The 22,482-nt window shown below is 41.8% G+C and overlaps 1 protein-coding gene across 1 annotated transcript in view; it reads left to right on the forward strand.

The window, feature by feature from the left end:
• Nucleotides 1-22,482, forward strand: part of SPAG17 (sperm associated antigen 17) — a 274,115-nt gene that overhangs the window by 190,422 nt on the left and 61,211 nt on the right. Inside the window, exons 19-24 of the mRNA XM_045283716.1 lie at nucleotides 972-1,211; nucleotides 3,594-3,705; nucleotides 5,756-5,914; nucleotides 13,647-13,760; nucleotides 17,180-17,358; nucleotides 17,809-17,932. Of these exons, the coding sequence (XP_045139651.1) occupies nucleotides 972-1,211; nucleotides 3,594-3,705; nucleotides 5,756-5,914; nucleotides 13,647-13,760; nucleotides 17,180-17,358; nucleotides 17,809-17,932 (928 nt within the window). The remainder of the gene's footprint in view (nucleotides 1-971; nucleotides 1,212-3,593; nucleotides 3,706-5,755; nucleotides 5,915-13,646; nucleotides 13,761-17,179; nucleotides 17,359-17,808; nucleotides 17,933-22,482) is intronic.

A 22,482-nucleotide genomic window follows, 5' to 3' on the forward strand; every position in this document is an offset into this window, starting at 1 on the left:
TTTTTTTTTTTTTTTTTTCCCTCTGCCTCATTCACCCAGTGAAGGTGTCATTTTCAAAATGACCCTCTCTGTTCAGATTGCTCTACTCTGATCTTCAGGGCTTTGTCTCTCGTCTCTCAAACATGATCCACAGAAACCCAAGTTCTAGGCGTGGCTGGGCAGCTAGCACTGGGGCAAGATTGTCTCCAAGTCCTTTCTTTGTCTTTCCAGCCTTCTGAGTACCACAAGGATAGATTTTATGCTGTATACACTGTTTTAAATAACAGGCCAAAATGTACTCTGGACATTAGTCTGCCATGTGGCTGGTAAACCAGCTTTATTAGTATCATTATTCTAGTAAAGATGAATGTAACAAAGCATTTGCATTCCAACATTCTGCACACATACAGCTTGATGGCACTAATCATATTCATCATGTTGTGCCAACCTCACCCCATTCAACACTGCCCATCACCATTAGTGTCTCCGATGCAGTAAATCCCTTCTCCTCTCTCCCCTGCTCCTAGTAACCACTAATAACACTAAATAGCATTCCTACATACATAACTAAGTAAGGAGCCACTAATAACATTCCAATGGTACACAGTTGTCTATTCTAAAGCGTTCCATCTTTAGGATCTAAATTAAGTACTGGACTCACGTAGAGAAGGAGAGATGGCAAGGAGACCGTCTAAGAGGCTGCTGCAAGAGTCGGTGCTAAAGAGAATAGTCGGTGCCAAAGAGTTGGTGCTAATCGTCAGTGAGGGTGTGAGAGAAGCAGTGACAATGGAGATCTCTAGAGAGATGGCAATGAGAGGGAGGACAAGCCGGAAGACTCCAACGAGCCATCCCAGTTGTCTCCTTTGTTAGAAGTGATGTTTATGCCAACAGGGTTCAATCTTTCCCTAAACAAACATGATTGGAATACATAGTGGTTTCAAAATTCTGTTCCATATATATATATATGTTTTTTGTAATGTTTTTTTAAACAGGCCTGGAAGGAAGAACAAGACCGGTTAGCAGAAGAGGAACGCTTAAAGGAAGAAAAAAAAGCCGAAAAGAAGAGTAAAGACACTGGTAAAAGGAAAGGCCGAGAGAAGGTAGAAAAGGAAGACGGTCAGATTTTAAAGAAGAAGTCTTCTTTAAAGGATAAAGCTAAAGAGGAGCAAATGAAGGTCCCAGAGCCCACCGAGGAGCCTCTCCAGTCACCAGAACCGGAGACCGTTTATCCGGTAAAATCTAGTTTCTCAAAAGCTTCTGGGCTCATTGCTCACTGTTTGGAGAAAGTGAGGCTTCTATGGAAACCCTTGTTTTCACTGTCAAGGAATTGGAGTCTTCAGAGCTGCAGTCCCTCCTGAGATAGCTAGAACCTTCCTATAGTTAATCACCCAGAGAGGACTAGAACCTTCCTATAGTTAGTCAGTCACCCAGAGAGGACTAGAACCTTCCTATAGTTAGTCAATCACCCAGAGAGGACTAGAACCTTCGTATAGTTAATCACCCAGAGAGGACAAGAACCTTCCTATAGTTAATCAATCACCCAGAGAGGACTAGAACCTTCCTATAGTTAGTCACCCAGAGAGGACTAGAACCTTCCTATAGTTAATCACCCAGCAGGGAATCCCCTCAGGCCAGTTTTTCTGTTCTGTGAAGCTAGGTTCCTAGAGACAGTAAATGTGTTAATTTGACACAAAAGCGTTCATTTGGTGTTATGTAATTGGCAACCACCATGGTTACACGTTGGGCTGCAATCTGAAAAGTCAGCAGTTCCCAAACCAGGAGCTGGAGACAGACAAGGCTTTCTACTCCTACAATCAGTTACACTCTCGGAAACTCACAGGCAGATCGACCTGCCCTTATGGGTCACTACGTCGGCATCGACTTGATGGCAGTGAGCTTGATTTCTTTGGTTTCTCGGTTCCTCTAGGAGCCCAGGGGGTGGCAGGGCAGGTTAAGCGCTGGGCTGCTAAACACAAGTTGTCACTTGGAGTCTAACAGCAGCTCCTTGGCAGAAAGATGAGGCTGTCTGTTCTCTTAAAAGTCTACGGCCCGAGAGGAAGTGGAGTAGGAACTGACTCATGGCAGTGGGTTTAGTATAAGTCAATGTGAGGAGAGAAATACTGTTTTTGTCAGGTGATAGACTGCATGCTGCTGCCTCTGGGCATACAGCCAAGTTTCTAGGTGAGGGCTTTGAGGAGCCCTGCCTTTGCCTCTTTCTCCCTCAGGCAGCAATTAAGAAAAACCTAGTATAGATAAATGGGGCTGGGGGGGGGCGAGTTTTAATAATACCTGTACTTCTTTCCATCTGATACTTGAAGCCAATGGCTCTCAGGGTTCACCAGGCAGCAGAATTATCCAGACATCTTTTCAAACGCAAGTTGCTTGGCCCACCCTCCGGAAGTTTGGATTCGGTAGATCTGAGGTGAGGGTCACTAAGAGGGTCACTTGGCCCGAAGCTAAGGTGTTACTCAAATTGGTAGTTGTGCCCAGACCATAGTAAACCAGGTCAGCCACACCGAATGAACAGACAGACAACAGTTTTCATTCCCGTGGGCATAAGCAGAAAAAGGGCAGTGTTTCAGCATTCGCTAAATGTCAGCTTCAGAAAGATCTGGGTAAATAGAAGGTTGATACATGTTTTGTAGAAGCTAGCAGTCACATCTATGCATTCCATTTCACAGGACAGGCGTGTTTTCATCTCCGAAGGGAACAAAGGCAGCTCTTTCTATTGGAGCTGTAAGTTTATGGCAGGAAGGGCCTACACCAACTGTACGTTTTATCTCTAGTCCAGAGGATGGGACTCCAGCTCTGGACAAGTCCTAATCTTCAAAGCTGGCTTCTTGGGAATATTAGATCCTAGCATCTAGCATCCTCAACTCCTGGGCCTTTAGTAATGTTTTAGACATAGAGTCATTGTCATATTTTAGTACCCAAGTGCTTCCAGTCTTCTTGTTTACCTGAAACATTAGGTTCTTATAAAATGAATTATATTAACACCTGAGGGGGGGAAATATTTCTTTTTACTTTAACATGTAAGACTGGTAAGTGTAGTGTAGTGCCATTACCCCCTCAAAATAGTAGTTCATCTTAAGTAGAAAATTGGTGGCCAATTAAACAGAAAATGAATATCTACTCACACCGCCTAAGCAACATGATGATCATTTGGTTACACTGATGTGTGCGGCTGCCCAGTGATCAAGGTTGTACATCTCACTGTAACACCCCAGGAGAGGCTAAGGCTACTATGGAGAACGCCTCCGGGGTATACCACGTGACAGATGAATGACCACAAATTCAGCTTACAAGACACCAAACTCACTGTCATCTGCTCTATTGATCCCAACTCATAGCAAGCGGATCAGACCGAGTGGAACTGCCCCTGGGGGACGCTGAGATTGTCAATCTTGAGGGGCCCAGAACACTTCGTCTCTCTTCCACAGAGCAGCCGATGGTTTCAAACTGTTAACCTTGGGGTTCGCAGGCTAACGTGTAACCCACTACACCATCAGGGCTCCTTCAAATTAAGCTCATGGCATCTTTCATTAGCTACCACTGGTGAGTTGATCTTTGTCAATTACAGTGCCACCCTCAAAGTGTGATGTTTTCTTTTCTAGTTTCGAGGATACAATATGGGAGACATACCCATCCAGATCTCAGGGACAAATCACTATCTGTATCCTTCAGATGGAGGACAGATTGAAGTAGAAAAGACATCGTTTGAGAAAGGTACTTTATGAAAGTTACTGGTTATTGGCTTGAAATGTGTTAACCCATCGCGGACCCTCAGGAGACCTCGCAGCTCTTCCTGGGGTGATGAGTGACAATGGAGATTGGCCAACTACAGTCTATTTACATGTCATGTCCTGCATGTTCAGACATCATGAACTTCTCTTACAATGGACACTCTAAGGCAGGGGTCAGCTGAGGACTTAGTTTGGACACAAGTAGTGTAATAACATCAAATGTTAATACATTAAAATACTTCCATACTACTAATAAAGAATACGGTAATGACTATAATAAGCATAGCAATGAACTAGTAATATTAATGAAAACACATCCTGTTATCCCAGCATTCAGGAACACACTCTGTCTTTAGGGCATTGCTCTGGGCTGAACTCCTGAGCACAGAGCTCCAGGCCTATTGCAGAGACCTGGTGCCCAGAGATAATGCCTGGGGATTAAGACATCTGTAAGTGGGAAAGGAGAGCTGAGGAGGAAATGATTCATTTTTCCCCAGAGAAGAGCTCCAAGGAGGCTGCTAGGAATGTCCTGCTTTTCACTGTACCTCAAAGACCCCTCAGCAGGGTCTGGGGAGCTGTGTTTATGGAGGGGGGCAATGTTCTCTGAGAGCTATGCTGAGGTCGGTGTTAAAGGAATGTGACCAGGAGCCTGTTGAATGATGGGAAAACGATGTACCCAGCGTGGGCCAATGCCAGCTTACTTTGCTCCTCTCCTTCCTTCCTTATTCGGTGCCAGCCCACCCCTGCCACCTCCCTCTGCTCACTCTTTGGCACACAAAACTCACAGAGTGCCTGGGTAGTCACCTGGTTGTCAAGACACTGTGGTGCGTGCTTTCTCCCTTCCTGCACTTCCCCTTCCTTCTCCCTTCTGCCCTTTCTTCCCATTGTCTCTGGTATGTTTGTCCTTCATGGTGATCGATGTGATGAGGAAAGAAGTGCAAGGGTTAGGATATTAGTCCTTATGAGCTCAGGGCTCAGGAACAGGATTGTAGATTTTCACCATCACATCAAACAAAAGATCACACCCATGTATTTTGAATATATATATATATACTATATATATATATTCATATATATATGAATATGTATATATATTCATATACACGTATTCATATATATATTCATATATATATACTATTAAAGTGACTTAAGAATGGTTTATTGTATAATGGTTGCCAGTCTATAGTCTTGTTTAATTAATACATGAAAAGGGACTTTAAACATTTATACATCTATCTTTATGTATTTCTATTATCACACATTTTGATGTTTTTACTATCACATTGGGCTACAGTGCACAATACCATAGTAACCCCTGCTGTAGTATAGTATACAACTACTGCAACCAAAAATAGAGCTCACATAACTCGGGTGGCTGAGGAAAACCCTGGTTGCAAGCTTTGTAAGGTTTTCAGTCCATTTTAAGTCACCGTTTCCCACTCTCGTGAAGATTTGCATCTGTGCACTCCATGTATCAGTCCCAGTTGCCTCCTAGGAAGCACAGTGTTGCCTTCCTGTCGGTGTTGCCAGTGTTGATGGATGTGAGCTCCATCACAGGAGGAAAGAAAAACCTGCATGAAAAAGAAGGAAATCATAAAATACGGAAAATTTAGCGCCTTAGGAGGGATTATTATTTGTCCCACTAAGAATAATAACTACAATAGGTAATATTTTTGTCATTCTTTATGAGCTGTAAAACGTTTTACATTATTTATCTCAACTGATTAATCACAAAGTTGATTGTGGTGTACTTAGCCTCAGTCAGTTTCTTTTCTCTTCTGATAGAGTGGCTTCTGTGATTTGAGTTGAGATGGGACTAGAAGGCTTGCAAATACCTCCCTGATCCATCTGTCAATCATCCCAGGATTCCATAACTCTTTAGTCCCCTAGACATCACTTCATAAAGATGCCGATGCCCCTCCGTGCTTTCGCTGCCTGGTGTAAATTCTGTGCTGCACTATTTAAACCTCTTGTCAAGCACCTTAACGTGACACCGCACTCAGTCTGTTTTCTGTCCAATAATCGTTCCTTAGGCCCAACTTTTATCAAAGTGAAAGTTAAAAAGGATAAGCACAGTTTTATAATTCACTTAAGAGACCCTAAACCAATTGTGAGAAAGGAAATGAAAGAAGAGGATCATGCTTCAGAAGAAGAGAGCGAAGGAAAAACGGAGGAGGAAAAGTCTGAAGCAGGTAAGCAGCTGCGCCTTGATGATCCCCTACCACCCTCTGCAGTGGCATGGTTTCTGGCTCACAGTGACTGCAAGGTAATACTTAACTACTGTGCCAGCAAACCTATCCACGTAGCAGAAACTCAGATGAGTCCTTTATACTTAGCACATGGGAGTTTTCTACATGCTAACTGAGCTATTCCCGTGCCATTCTGCTTACATGCATTTTCCCTATTGTAATGTGTGGCTCAGCCCACTCTACAGTGGGATGCTCACTTGGTTTTGCTTCTGCTGGGGAGCCAGCTCTTGATTCCAGTTGGCATGCAGAGTTTAAGCCACACTGAGTTTGCAGTATCCATTTTGACCTTAATCTGGTTTCACACCCTGCAGAGGGGTTTTCCACTGATAAACACCACAAAACAGCCTGGTAACACCTTTTAAAATCCTCTGGCAACACCACCCGGGTACTTTAAATTTTTCCTACCCAACGTGGTGTGGATTATACCTGCAATAGAAGGTATAATCATTCTAAAGCTGGACTTGACATTGGTGATAAGATCATGTACAAATTAAGTCTCAGGGACGGTATTTCTCAGAGCTGAGATGAAAGCACCAGATCCAGCGAGTCTGAAGTTTCCTGTAAACTTTGTAACGGAAAATTCAAATTACTTTGTATTGCTTGACCTGATATAGAAGGAGTTGAACTTATTAAAAAATTAGAGAATATATACATATTTAAGGAAAGTTAACAAGTCCCCAAACCCATTGAGTCCATTCTGACGCATAGCAACCCTCTAGGGTGGAGTAGAATCACTCCATTGGATTTCCAAGGCTGTAAATCTTTCCAGGAGCAGAGAACATCATCTTTCTCATATGGCATGGCTGCTGTATTGGAAGCCTGATTTGTGGTTAGCAGCCCGCTGCTTAACCTGCTATGCCAGCGGGGCTGCTGATGAAGGTAATTGTTCTTGCTGTCAGGTGCCGTCAGTCTCTTCGGACTCCAGTGGGCAACAGAATGACACACTCTCTGCTCCTGCTGCATCCTCGCGATTATTGTTAGGTTGAAGCCACTGTGTGACTACCGTTTTACGGGTCTTCCTCATTTTCCCTGACCCTCTATTTGACCAAGCATGATGGCTCCCCAGGGACTGATCTCTCCTGCCAACATGACCAAAGTACAGGAATCACGTTTACTCATCTCAGTTCCTAAGAAGCATTCTGGCTGTGGTTCTTCCAAGACAGATATTTGTTGTGGTTCTGGCAGTCCGTATTTTCAATATTCTTGGCCAGCACCATAATGCCAATGTGTCCATGCATATGCTGTCTTCCTTATTTGTTGTCCAACTTTCACACACCTAGGGTCCAATGGAGAATACCGTGACTCGGGTCAGGTGCGCCCTAGGAAACCCTATGGAACAGTTAGACATCCTTGCTCTTCAAGAGTCCAAAGAGGTCTTGTGCAGCAGATTTGCCTAATGCAATACATCGTTCAATCTCTTGACTGTTGCTTCCATGAACATTGATCGTGGATCCAAACAAGACAAAATCCTTGACAACTTCAACCTTTCCTCCATTTGACACGATGTCACCGATTGGTGCAGCTGCACACGGAGCTGCTGTGCACAGCTTCACCTGTTCAAACCACCAGCAGCTCTTCAGGAGTAAAGCTGGGCTCCTGTAAATAGTTACAGTCTTGGAAACTCACAGGGCATCGCCATGCGTCAGCAAACGATGCGATGGCCATGAGTTTGGTTTGGTTTTGGTCCAGCTGTGAGGATTTTGTTCTTTCCATGGAGTTGCAATCCTGCAGCACTGAAGGCTGCAGTCCTTGATCATCAGCAGCAAGTGCTTCTCTTCCTCCCATTTGCACTAAGGCTGTGTCAAGGGTATTGCAGGTTGCTAATAAACCTTCCTCCAATCCTGATGTCACATTTCTCTCCATGTAATCCAGCTTCTCTGATTATTTGCTAGGCATACAGATTAAATCAACATGACGAGAGCATTGTACTTCAAGATAATCCTTGAAATGTTCTTTTGGGCAATGAATGTCATGCCGTTCCTCGTGATTGTGTTACTCCACGTGTAGTAAATCATATGATCTTCTGATTTTAAATGGCCAGTGCCAGTCCATTTCGGCTCACTAATGCCGACGCTATTGATGTTTTTGGATTCCGTTTCATTTGTGATGACTTCCAATTTTCCTAGATTCATATTTGCAGCTGCTTCTCCTTATTGTAAGTCAGGCCCTATCAGCACACGAAACTCACTAAATGCTGCACTTCCAGAGACTTTACCCGACTCACGTCACCGTGGAGGACTCAGCTCTGGGAAAACAGCTTCTCTTCTGTCACATTTTGAGTGCCCCCCCCATCCGGAGAGACCCATCCTCTGGCACTGTCTCTGACAATGTCTCGCTTCCATTCCTTAGGCCTTCGTGTCTGACAATGTTAAGAAGCTATGCCTAAGCCGTTCAGTGGCCCCTTCTTCCAAAGTGGGGAGCCGAGTCTGGCTTCACTGTCTGCTCTTAGGCTGAAGCTCTACTAAAACCTTTTCCCTTTGGGTGAACCTGCTGTCATTTGAAATACCGGTGACATAGCTTTCAGCTTCACAGCAGCAGACAAACCCCCACAAGGTGATACACTGACAGGCAAGTGGTGGAAGACTTCATTAGCCTTTCAAATTTTTCTCATGTGACCTCCTTCTTCATATTTAGCACCAAGGCCATATTTCTCAACTGCTGATTCTAACTGACACATTCCAATCACCAGTAGTTATAATGCATCTTGATTACATGCTTGTTCAATTTGGGACTGAAGAACTTTGTAGAATTCTTCAATTTCTTCTTTACCAGCTTTAGCTGATGTGTAAATTTGGATGGTAGTTGTGTTGCCTAGTCTTCCTTGTAAGCTTACAAGGAAGATAATATAATATTGTATATTATACATAATATATATTACAACTACATATATATATATATATATACATATATATGCTAGGTGCCAGTAAGTAAGTTCTGAACCATAACAATCCAACAGATGACAGAAAGAAATGTCTCCTAGTCCTGCACCCTCGTCACAATTTCTTTGTGTTTGAGCCCATTGTGGTGGTCACTGAATCACTCGAACTTGTCAGGGGTCGTCCTCTTTTTCGTTGCTCCTCTACTTTACCAAGATCGATGTTCTTTGTGATCCTCAGCAAAATTTTACTTCCAAGTGATATTAATGATAGGATTCTGTCATTTGGGCATTCTATTGAGACACCTTTCATTGAAATGTATATCAATATTGTCTTCCAAATGGTGTGCCATAAACAAGTGAATGCTTGCAGCGCTTTGTCAGCTTATTGAGACATTTCAGTTGGTATCCCATCCATTTCGGGAGCCTTGTTTTTGGCTAAAGCCTTCAGTGTAGCTTGGCCTTCTTCCTTCAATAGCATTGGTTCTTGTTCCTATGTTACCTTTTGCAATGGTTAAATGTTGACTATTTTGATTTGTTTTGTTTTGTTTTGCAGGTGGGTGGGGTGGTACAATGACTGTATTCTTTCCATTTTCTTTTGATGCTTCTTGCATCATTCAGTATTTGCCTATAGAATCTTTCGATATTGCAACTCAAGACTTGATTTTTTTTCTTCAGTTCTTTCAGTTAATGCAGTGGCTCTCAAGCTTAATGCCGTGACCCTTTCAGACAGTTCCTCATGTGGTGGTGACCCCCAACCATAAACTGACTTTCGTTGCTACTTCATCACTGTCATTTTGCTACTGTTATGAATCAGACGAGCCCTGTGAAAGGGTTGTTTGACCCCCAAAGGGGTCACAACGCAAAGGTTGAGAACCGTTGAGTTAAAGCTACGCTGAGCATGCTCTTCCTTTTCAATTTTCTAATGCTAGGTCTTTGCACCTTTCATTATAACAGTTTACTTTGTCTTCTAGAACTGTCCTTTAGAATTTTCTGTGCAGCTCCTTGACTTTATGACTTCTTCCACTTGCCTTAGCTGCTCTACAATTAAGAGCCAGTTTGACAGAGAAACCATTTGATCTAGTGCTAATAACTTCCCTTATCCACATGATGTGATTCTGTCTTTGCCCCTTTTAAGGCTTAATTAATTTTTCTCTTTAAATTGTATTTGTGAGATTGGACTCTCTTCTGTACCCTAAAATAAGTGGCCTGATCAGAAATTTTTCCCTTTGAGCCAGGGGGGAAAATGTACTTCCCTTCAAATTCCCATGGGCCTTCAGAGACTCCACAGGAATAAGCACTCTTGGAATTACAGGCCCATGTTCTGCTGTGTGTTTTCTCAGTTTGGGATTGTTCGTTTATTCTCTCTGTCCGGTTTACCTTTACCAACCCTGTAAGCTCTTCTATCTGACATAACGTACTTGTTCTGTTACAGACAAAATGTATGGTCCTATTTCTGCTTTTATAGTCCCATCTATAACTCTATAACAGATGTATTGATCTGCCACCAATCATGAATTTGTGATAGCTTCTTTTGTTTCATGCCTATCTAGACTAAGTCCTGAGACATCACTTTGACCTCATGCTAATGATCTCTGTCATCAGTTGACATGTCTGTGTCTTTGTTCCTTAATAATAAATATTCTCCTTAAATGATTTTTTCAAAAAAAGAGGTCTCAGAGTGTCTTCTGAAATCCACTCTGACTATCTATTTCCTCCTTTTTAGTGACATTTGCTTTCTTCTTCTATGATGTTCTTGACGTCATCTCACAGCACATCGGTTATCCTGTCTTTAGTGCTCGATGCATCTGTTCTTGAGATGGTCTCAAAATCCAGGTGCTGTATACTCAAAGTCGTATTTTAGCTCTTGTGGACTTGTTTCAATTTTCTTCAGTTTCAGCTTGAACTTACATATGAGCAATTGATGGTCTGTTGCACAGTCAATCCCTGGCCTGATTTTAGGTGCTGAAATTGAGCTTCTCCATTGTCTCTTCCCACAGATGTGGTAAGTTTGATTTCTGTGTGTTCCATCTGGACAAGTCCACATATAGTCGACTTTTGTGTTGTTGATAATGGTATTTGCAATGAAGAATATCAAGGCTTTGAATGTTCTTCACTACTTCCTTTGTTTTAAGTATTTACTCTGGGTTTTGAAATGCTTTTTTCACCTTATATCACAAGAAAATCCTTTAAATCTCAAAGTGACTTTTTCCCCTTCTGTTAATCTCCTGAGTTGTTTGATTGGAAGAAAATAACTTCCTGCGATGAAGTCAATTCTGACTCAAAGCATCCTTATTATACAGAGTAGAACTGGCCCTGTAGGTTTCTGAGATTATAACTCAGTGGTTCTCCACCTTCCTAATGCCACGACCCTTTAATACAGTACCTCATGTTGTGGTGACCCCAACCATAAAATTATTTTTGTTGCTACTTCATCACTGTCATTTTGCTACTATTATGAATCGGGCAACCCTTGTGAAAGGGTCGTTCAACCCCCAAAGGGGTCACAACCCACAGGTTGAGAACTACTGCTATAACTCTTTACAAGTGTAAAAAGCCTGTTTCCCATGGAGCAGCTGGTAGTTTTGAACCACTGACCTTGCAGTTTGCAACCAAATCCTTGACCCACTGCACCACCAGGCTCCTTATGATTAGAAAAGTGTGTTTTTAAATTTCAGAAAGTTTCTTTTTAATATCCTCATGTTTTTTAAAAGGGCCATATGTTTCTTGAACTCTTATTTCTCAACTTTTTAATTTCATCTGAGCATGTATTGCACTTTTTGCTTTGTTCATTTTTTTATCTTCTAACTAGTATGTTTCTCTCTGTGTTAGTCTGGGTACTTTAGAGAAACAAATCCACAGAAACTCAGGTATAAGAGAGAGTTTTATATAAAGGTTAAGTGCGCATCAAGAAAACATCCCGACCCAGTGCTGCCCAAGCCCACAAGTCCAACATTAGCCCATTAACCCATATGTCCAACACCAATCCACAAAATCCTCCTCCATCTCACAAAATAGATGCAATGATGCTGACTGCAGGAGGAAAGCCAAGTCAGTGAATGTGTAAACATCTCAGTGCTGACAGGTGTTTCCATACGGGTGCTCCAGCACCCAGGGCGGCATCGGGGTAGGTCCATGTGGCTTCTCCTCAAGGATGTCTTGCAGGAAGTCAGCCTTGCCAGCTAAAGCAGGGAACTGGCTAAGGCAGCTGCACCCTGGTCCGACCGTCAGAAAGCAAGAGACCCAAGAACTAGAAAGGCGAGGCTCACTGAGCCATTTATCCCTCCGCCTTTCAATTAACCCCACATGTATTTATCAGCCAGGTTGGCATAATAAACTAACTACCTCACTCTCCATTAGGCCACTTATGTGGGTTATTTCAACATTCTGTCCCTCAAATTTCTACCAACATGCTCTCTTTTCTTAATCATCTATGATGGTATCTCTTTCACTATAGAGGAACACTATTCAGTGGTAGAATTCTCATCTTCCATGTGAGAGACTCAGGTTGATTCCAAGTCGCTACATTTCATGAGCCAACACTGTCAGCGATGGTTTCCCTGTTGCTATGACACTGAGCAGCTTCCAGTGGAGCTTCCAGAATAAGACAGACTAATAAAAACATGCCTGGTGATCTCCTTCCAAAGATCAGCCAATGAAAGCCCCGTGGACCAATTACAAGAATCTAAGTATAGCCTCCTCCCTGGGGAATGGACAGCAGAGAAGAGGGCAGAGGGAGACGTCAGACAGGGTAACTTATGCCAAATCTATAATAATTTATGAATTATGAAGGGTTCAGGAGGGAGGGAGGGGGAAAATGAGCAAACGATATTGAGGGCTAAAGTAGAGGGCAAATGTTTTGAGATTGATGAGGGCAACAGGTGTACATAGGTGCTTGACTCAATGGATGGATGGATGTACTGTGATAAGAAATGTACGAGCCCTCAATAAAGTAATTTTTTAAAAAAAGAATAATGAGGGTAACAAATGTACAAATGTACAAATGTGCTTTATACAATTGATGTATGTATGGATTGTGATGAGTTGTATGAGCCCCCAGTTTAAAAATTAATTAATTAATTAATTTTTTAAAAAGCCCTGTGGACCAAAGCTATTCCATATGAAACCAGTCCTGGTTCAGGAGCAGGCAGCTCTGTAATGTCATTGTCGGGTTGCATGAGTTGGGGCTGACTTGCCACGAACTAGCATTCCCCTTGTCAACACTGAGTGTTATTCTTTGTTCCGTTTATTATTTGTATTTTCCCATCTAGAAAGGGTCTCTTTGTAGATCAGAATATTTTAAATTATCATTGACTCATACTAATCATCTATGACAATAATTAATAAATTCTACACATGCACTTTCAGAATGTGTGCTTAAGCATATTTTGCTTTTAAATTACACTTCTCTGAAAGGAATTAAAAATATATGAAATTTTCAGCATGGGGATTTTATAATTCATTTCAAAACATGGGGAAATTGAGACAGAGTTGATGGATTTTATTTCAAAATTCATGTGGATGCTGTGTCAAATGAGCAATTTGTGTACGTTTATTCCAACAGCTAGTTTGTTTCCTCTCAATTTTAGCCTAAACTCCTTAAAACAAGAGTTGTATACATTCTCCCTAACAGTCCTGAGCACATGATAAGAGTGAAACTAATTATTTTTAAGTTGAATATGAGAGACCAACTAAGATTACCAATCCGAGCCTTCAAACTGAATCTTGTTTACTTTTCTTTTGAATATGGGATTCAAATATGGATTGAATATGTAATCCACTCATTTGTTTTTCTTTTAGAAGGATCAACTGTCAAGAAAAATTATATAAGCAAATTTGGATCTTTTTCTGCCACCTTGGAAAATGGAATCTGCCTCTCAATAAGTTACTATGGCTGCAGTGGAATGCCCCCAGGTGAAATGAACACAACAGAAAGGCTAAGTGTGTCACCTGGCTGAGAGTACCCGTCTGTCTTCAATCCGCTCTTCCCTTGCTCATAAACACTTTCTGATTTAACGCCGTTCCCATAGCTTTCCCTGTAGAGTGTGCACGGGGGCAGGATGGCTGGATGATATGCCTACAGTCAGCCCTCATGTAAGCTGTTTCTGTATCCACTTACTCAACCACTTGTGGGTAGAAAATATTGAGAAGATAGAGAAAAAACTCATGATAAACGAAGAAAAGATTGAGGTTGGCAAAGATGTTTTTTTCTTGCTTGTATCCATAATTGATGCCCATGGAAGCAGCAGTCAAACCAGATCAAAAAGTGTGTTGCATTTGGCAAATCTGTACAAGACCTCTATAGAATGTTGAAAAGCAAGGATGTTATTTTGAGGACTACAGTGTGCCTGACCCAAACCATTTTGTTTCAATGGCCTCATATGCGTGTGAAAGTTGGACACTGAATGAAGAAGACCGAAGAAGACCCGATGCATTTGAATGGTGGTGCTGGCAAATAATATTGAAAGTACCAAAAGGACAAGCCAGTCTGTCTTGGAAGAAGTACAGCCAGCCTGCTCCTTAGAGGCAAGGATGGCGAGGCTTTGTCTTACATACTTTGGACATGTTGTCAGGAAAGACTAGTCCCTGGAGAAGGACATCATGTTTGGTGAAGTGGAAGGGCAGTACAAAAGAAGATGGCCTTCAATGCGATGGATTGACACAGTGGCTGCAACAATGGGCTGAAGCATAAGAACAATTGTGAGAATGGCTCACAACAGGGCGGCATTTCGTTCCAGTGTACATGGGGTTGCTGTGGATCAGAACTGACTCAGTGGCATGTAACAATAAGAATATGTATTGCACCCCACTTGATACCCCTCATAACTGTCCCTGAAGAACTGGGATGTGGGAGATGTGCATTTGTGTATGAATATGTGTAAGTCATACATATACATACACTGTAGGAGATACATGAAGTACACACATAAGAAGACTCACTAATAAGCAGTGTTAGATGGATGACTTAACCTTGTTTGACATGTGAAGACGTGAAGTACTTATTGATGAAAATCAGTATGGATTACACCTTTGGAAACAAAAATCCTTACAACTGGACTAATAAGAAATAGAAGCAGATAAAATATTGAAGTGTCTAATGATTTAATTTTTCATGTATCCATAATCAATTACCATGGAAGCAGCAGTCTAAACTCAAGCAATGTAGTGCACCAGGCAAATCTCCTACACAAGACCTCCTTGAAGTATTAAAAAAGAACTAAGAAGCACCTGACTCAAGCATTGTATTTTCAACCACTTTATAGGGATGCGGGTGCTGGACATTGAATAAGAAAAACCAAAGATGATGCATTTGAACTATGATGTTAGCAAAGAATATTGAATTTACCATGAACTGTCAGAAAAGGAACAAATCTATCTTAGAAGAACTATAGCCTAAACGGTCATTAGAAACAAAGATGGTGGGACTCACTCGCTTTGAAGATATTATTGGGAGGCATGAGTCCCTGGAGAAAGACATCATCCTTGGTAAAATAGAGGGTCAGTTAAAAGGAGGAAAATCTTCGACAGATAGATTGCCAGAGTGGCTGCAACAATGCTCTCAAACATAGCAATGTCATTGAACCAGGATGTCATTGAACCAGGCACATGGGATCACTATAGGTGAAAACCTATTTGTTGACATCTAACAACAGCAACAACAGTAATTCAATTATCTTAGTTAACTAGCCAATGAATGTAGTATGTTAGTTGGTGCCAAAGAAAATTTGATTTGTCAAGAAGTCCTCTTATTTTTCTACAAAATAATATTTTTATGAATCCTATAATTGTGAAACTACTCAATGTGTTTCATGACATCAGTCTTAAAGGAGCCATTCATCGGACATGTTGGAGAATTGCTCTACCAGGCTTCCAATGAACACATTCTCAACTGGGAGCTCTTTTCTTATGTGCCACAAGGTGCTAGGTTGCATTACCAAGAACGAGTGAGGAAATCTTGTGAGTTCTAATGAGTTTCAGAAGCATCTAACCACAACACACACAAAAGCAAACCCAACCAACGAAAAAGAATTATAAGATCAAAGGTAATCTCTATGCTATTTAGTCTTAAAACTGCACTGTCATTAGTGTATTGTTGTAGCTCATGGTAATCCAATAGTCTGTTTTACCAGGTAGTTATTTTTATGAAGACTCACCATTCTCCGGAAGCATCTTAATTTTGTTTCTTCTATGGGCCCCAAATCCTAGTACGTCAGTAAGTTAGAGAGTCCATTAATTGTGTTACTAGTTTTGCTTTATTTTGGAGTTTGCCTTTTAATTTTATATTTGAATTGTTTTAAGCCAAAAACTGAAGACCTCTTGGAATTTAACAAATTAACTTGTTAAAATTCATAATCGCTATTAACTAAGCAATTCTACCTCCTTTGAGAAGGCTGCTGCTGCAGCAAAAGACACCGCTACAGCGTTAAAGAACCAATACGTCACTTTGAAGACTAAGGGGTGCCTGACCCAAGCCACGGCATTTTCAGTCACCTCACATGCACATAAAATCTGGGTCACGAATAAGAAAAACCACTGAGACTTGATGCATTTGAACTATGGTGTTGGCAAAAAATACTCAAAGCACCACGGACTGCCAAAAGCACAAACATATCAGTCTTGGAGGAAGAGCTGTCGGATGCTCCTTAGTAAGAATGATGGCGGGACATCATCTCAGGTACTGTGCCCATGTTATCAGAAGAGAACTGTCCCTGGAAAAGGACAGCATGCTTGGTAGAGTCAGTGAAGAAGAGGTAGACCCTCAGCAAGATGGATGGACACATCGGCTGCAACAATGGACTCAAACATAACAATTGTGAGAATGGCCTGGGACTGGACAATAACTCATTGTGCTGTACATTGGGTTGCTATGAGTGGGATTCATTCTTCATCACCTAACAACAGCAGCATAGTATTCAGCCGCTAGCCACAATGCTAGTCATTTCAACCCACCATAAAGATTTACAACCTTGGATGTCCTATCCAGCGGTGCTACTCTGCCCTACGGGGTTGTTAGGGACTTGATGGAATTGAACTTGAGTTTGACCTATCACTAAGGGGTTTACAATCTAGATGTAGAGGCAAGCACATGTGACCCAATCAAGCATTATCAAAGTATTCACTTCTTTTTAGATATTCTCAAAGTACAGTCCTGTTGAAGACTTTTTCCAATTTACTTTACAACCCTTGGGATCTATCCAGCTGATAAGCAAATAAGATTTAGCAAGGTCAAAGTATTGCTAACTTGGGTGCATTTTCATAATGGAAGTCTTGTTGAACAAACAGATCACATGTGGATGTTTCATTTGCTTGTTTCCTCCTTCCTCTGTCAGCAGAGGATCAAGACCCTATGCTGGAAACCATGCTGAATATCCCTTCAGCGTTGACTCCAACGGTGATCCCTGTTGTAGTAACTGTTCCTCAAGGCAAACAGAAAGGAGGGAAAGCAAAAGGCAAAGAAAAACCCAAAGAATCCATCAAAGAGGAGGAGCACCCTAAAGAAGAGGAAAAAAAGGTAAATGATCCTGGCTGTGGACTTCCAACCTGTTTCTTCATCGGTGCTAAGTTGTTAAAAAGTCTTTGGTTATGGGAAAGATGTTACTACAATGATTTTTAATCGTGCATATGCATTAACCTCCTTCTTCCTCTCAACTTTGAACGAGCAAGAGTTTGTTGTGGGGAAGTTGGACTGCAGACAGAAGCCTCGTCCTGCGTACGCTGGTGTCCGTCATTCATTCCAAGCTCAGAATGACCAGCTCTTCCTTCTTTCTACCTTGGTCCTTGGTTACTCCTAGCTTCGGGTTGGTTTTCTTACCTTTAGTGCTTTGTGGAGCTGTAGAGAACAACTGGAAGGGAGATGCTTCACGATCCTGGGCAAGTCACATCCTAAACACTCCAAGTGAATCAAGGACTTGTTTCGAAAATCAGAATCAGTTATTCACATGCTAACTCATTTGTTTTACAGGAAGAAGTAGAACCGGAACCTTTGGTACAAGAGACTGTTTATGTTCCCACCTTCCCAAACCTAAATGCTTCTTGCCCCAATGGGCTCCTGTTGACCTTTATTGGGCAAGAGTCTACAGGTAAGTGCTAGCTTGGGTGGCGTGAGGCAGTGGGGGGAAAATATAGAAAGAAGTCAAATCACCATAGGAAAATGTGCTTTTGCCCACCAATTGAGCATATTTGTTGTTGATATTGAACAATAAGAATTATTTTAAAACAATGATCATTTTAATTTTGAGCACTTGTTATATGCTAGGCACTGCTTTAAGTACTTAATACACATGCCCCCCCCAAATAAGAGCATAACAAAATGTAAATATTATGAGGGTTAATATAAATAAGTATTTGACAAAATAAAGAAGTTGAGGCTTTAGAAGATTCAGTAACTTGCCCAGGGTCACCCAGCCCCTCGGTGGCAGAGCTAAGATGTCCTTCTGGATCCAGTGATGGCAGAACTCTGAACAACTACTGTGTAGTCCACTCTTCCTTCTCTGGACAAAGAGCCGCAGACCCTGGGCTTTGTAAATCTGATCGAAACAAAATAAACCAAAGCCGAACCCAACTTGCTGCCATCGAGTCCGTGCTGACTCATAACAATCCTGTAGGTAGGAACATGGTGGAATTCCCCCTGTGCTTTTCTGAGCCTGCACCTGGTTGTGGGAGTAGAAAGCCCTGTGTCTCTCCTGAGGAATGAGTGGTGATTTTCAACGGCTGACCTTGCAGGTAGCAGCCCACCTCGTAACCCCTACTCCACCAGGGCTCCTTAAGGATGTAATTTTATAATCTCTTATTTCTTTTGATTCCACATATAGCTCCTAACCAGTGGTAGGATTCAAATAATTTAGCAACTGGTTTGCTGCTTTAATGACCTTTGTAAGCATAGAAAACGATATACGAAAAAGGTAGTTTATTATTTCAACCTGATATCAGAACACTGCTGTTGCACAGATGAACATTAAAAAAGACTATATTTGTGTTCCCACATTGAGAAGCTGTCCAGCTGCCTACCTTAGAGAGAACCCTCAGAATAAGTGCCATTTTAACAACCAGTTCACCAAGGTCAGCAAAATATTTGCTATCTGTTCTGCCAAACCAGTTCCCACCCGCTGAATTCCGCACTGCTCCTAGCTGATGATTGTTGTTAACTGCCTCAGACTTGGCCCCTGCCTCATGGAAACCTCCTGCACAAGATAAAGCACCACCCAGTGCTGTGCCATCTTATGATCAGTTCCCAATCCGATTTCTTTGATTCCCTGGATTTCCATTCATTGGGTCTCAGAAGTAGATCTCTATGTCTTTCTTCCTAAACTGCCTTCTGGAAGCTATGTTGAAACCTTGCCACCATCGTTACAACACACAAGCCCCCATTGAAACACAGGCAGTGGCTGGGGAAGAGATGCATTAGCCAGGACTGGAACTAGGTCTCCCTCATGGGAGGCAAGAATTCCACCACTGAACTACCATTGCCCCATCCCAATGGACTAAGTTGTAAAAATAAGAGATTTGAAGGTAATCAAGCGGCCATCAAGCTCAGAAGCAACAAAGCCCACATGGAAGAAGCACACCAGCCTATCCAACCACGAGGTGTCGAAGGGATCAGGTGTAAGGCATCATCAGAACAAAAAATCTTACCATAGTGAATGATGGGGGGAGTGCGGAGTGGAGATCCAAAGCCCATTAGTAGGCCACTGGAGATCCCCTTGCAGAGGAGTCTAGGGGAGGAGATGAGCCAGTCACGGTGCGATGTAACAATGATGAGAAATACAACCTTCCCTCTAGTTCCTAAAGGTTTCCTCCCCGCTCCCACTACCATGACTCGAATTCTATCTTGCAAGACTGGCTAGACCAGAGGAGGTACACTGGTACAGATAGGAACTGAAAATACAGGGAATCCAGGATGGATGAGCCCTATAGGACCAGTGGTGTGAGTGGCAAAACAGGGAGGGTAAAGGGAGAAGGGGTAGGAAAGAGGGAACCGATTACATGGAACTGTGTGTGACCTCCTCCCTGGGGGACAGACAACCGAAAAGTGGATGAAGGGAGACGTCGGACAGGGCAAGATATGACAAAATACCCATTTATAAACTATCAAGGGCTCATGCGGGCGGGGGGAGCGGGGAGGGAGGGGAAAAATGAGGACCTAATATCGGGGGTTTAAATGGAGAGAAAATGTTTTGAGAAACGATGTACAAATGTGCTTTACACAATTGATGTGTGTATGGATTGGGATAACAGTTGTATGAGCCCCTAATAAAATGTTAAAAAAAAAAAAAAAGAGATTCTTGAATTCATCTGGTAGGACATGCACATTAGTGGTTGAATTTGCATCTCCTTCAAATGGAGACCCTTTGTTACAGTTGAAATACGAGAGACAACAAAGGAAGCATGAAACCAGAGCTCAGGTCCAAAAGCTGCCTCTGGCATGAGCTAACAATACGGTCTTTTAGTTTCTTAATGTCTCTGGACCCTGTTTCCTCATTTGACAAATGTTAGGTTATGTAACCGGATCTCAATGTTTTCCCCACCAAGAATCTTTCAGGTACAATTTCCTTATTTCACAGTATTTAAGGAGAGTATATCCATTAAAATGAAAAAGAAATAAAACCATTGTCCCTATTTAAGTTATTTTTGTATTTACTTGCCAGCTGAAATAAAAGAAGCGAAATATTACCATTCTCTGCATTGCCTTCCTGCAGATTGATTTTGCTTTCCAGACAATGTGATGGCGTATAGACCCATGGTTTTTATTGTATTGCTCAGGAGTTGTAGTCGTCCACATTCTCCAAGACGGGACACACTCTTAGATGGCCCCTCCCTGTCCCCATGTATAGTGTGCTATGAATCTACTGAGAGGGAGACTGTTTGCACCTTTGAGGGAGTGTTAGTTCACTTGTCCACTTGTTCCCTTGGGCTCGTTAACAAACTCCAGCTGAAGGGCTTGTTCCACTGCGTTTTCCATCCGTTCTATCATTAAATAGTGTAGTTAATAATTCTTCCTGGAACACATAACCTATTAAAAATCGCCCTTATGTTAAGAATATTCCATTGTGAATGTAATTATACTTAAATTAGCAAATAAACCTTGGAAATAGGAGGGGAAAGCCACACGGCATAAAAGGAGCAGAGATTGAGTGCTTTCCTGGGTGATGTTGGCAAGCCATAACCCCAATCCTGCTTAATATGTTCATATATAAAATAATAACATCTACAAAACCGACTTTGTGGACACTGTTATTTTTCTTATTTTCCTAAGTGTTGCATGAGAAAATGCTTTCTATCCTGGCTCATATTATGTATGTTGGGATTTCATTTGTTGTTCTGAGGGTGGCGGGTATTTTTCCCATAGAAGATAATGGCTAAACACACAGATTAGGTTCAAACCCCAGCTTTGCCACACACTGGCTGTATGACCTTGGCAAAGTGCTGCCCCATACCCCTCCATTTCTTCATCAGAAAACTCTAGAAAGAAAGTGTGTTTACACATCTTGTGGAGGGAGGCTGTATAAGATACATATATAAAGTATTTAGCATATCAAATTATCACAATAAATATTCATTACTTTATCATTACCCTTGTAATTTGATAGGGTACCATGAATGGCCTTCATTCCAAAATATTTTTCCCACTTGCCTAATATAATCCTTGATATGTCACCATTTACATGGTAATTATTTTTTGCATGAAGATGATATAGTTCTAAGAAACTAATTTATAAATTAAGAAGAGGAAGCTACTTATTTAGCAAAATGCACCAAAAGATTCTTGACTATTTCCTCTTAAAAGAAACAGTATTTGCCTTTTCAGCTGCAGAATGAGCCAGTCCCAACTGTAAAATGTTTAAGTTGTTACAGTGAATTTTCACTTTTCACTTCCTGCAATATAGAAATACTGACCCACGTTACAAATTTTAAAAAGGAGCATGTGTAATTGTTTTCTTCTTAATTTCCACCTAAAAGCAGAACTTTGTGGGTTTGGGTTCAAGGTGACAGGACTGCTTTAACTTGAAAGATGGTGCACTCTGTAGGAAGGGCAAGCCTGAGTGTGACTTCCCCTGGGCTCTTGGCAACTGGGCTAGTCCAGGTAGACTAGAGAAACAAATGCAAGAAGACTCATGTGTATAAGAAAGAGCTTTATATAAAAGAGTAATTGTATATTAAGAAAACATTTTTTCTGTAAACACAATTGCCTTATTTAGTTTTGCTGTAAACTGACTTAACCTAAGATGCACTGTTGTTATGCATTCTAATATGTGTTTGATAAAGGTGATATAATAAAGATGAAAAATAGGGAGGGGGGAAAGAAAACATCCCAGACTACCCCAGAGCAAGTTCATAAGTCTGATATTAGCCCATATGTCCAATACCAGTCTGTAAATTCTTCTTCAGACTCATGCAACACATGTAATGACACCGAGTGCAGGAAGATGACAGGCCAGTGGGTGGACAGTCTTGTGGATCCGATGGTGGTGGAAGCATCTCAATGCTGGCATGGGTCTCCATGTGGCTCCTCCAGCTCCAGACCTCTGCTTGCCATCATCATAGCTCCATGTCTTGTCAATAGTAATGTCTTTCAGGGAGAGAGTGAATCTGGCCTCCAGTGAGATATTTATCTCCTTCGTACCTCCAAATGGGGTCA

The sequence above is a fragment of the Echinops telfairi genome, unplaced genomic scaffold (assembly GCF_000313985.2).
Source record: "Echinops telfairi isolate 266 unplaced genomic scaffold, ASM31398v2 ScPeMD7_7466;HRSCAF=8504, whole genome shotgun sequence".
Lineage (NCBI taxonomy): Eukaryota > Metazoa > Chordata > Mammalia > Afrosoricida > Tenrecidae > Echinops > Echinops telfairi.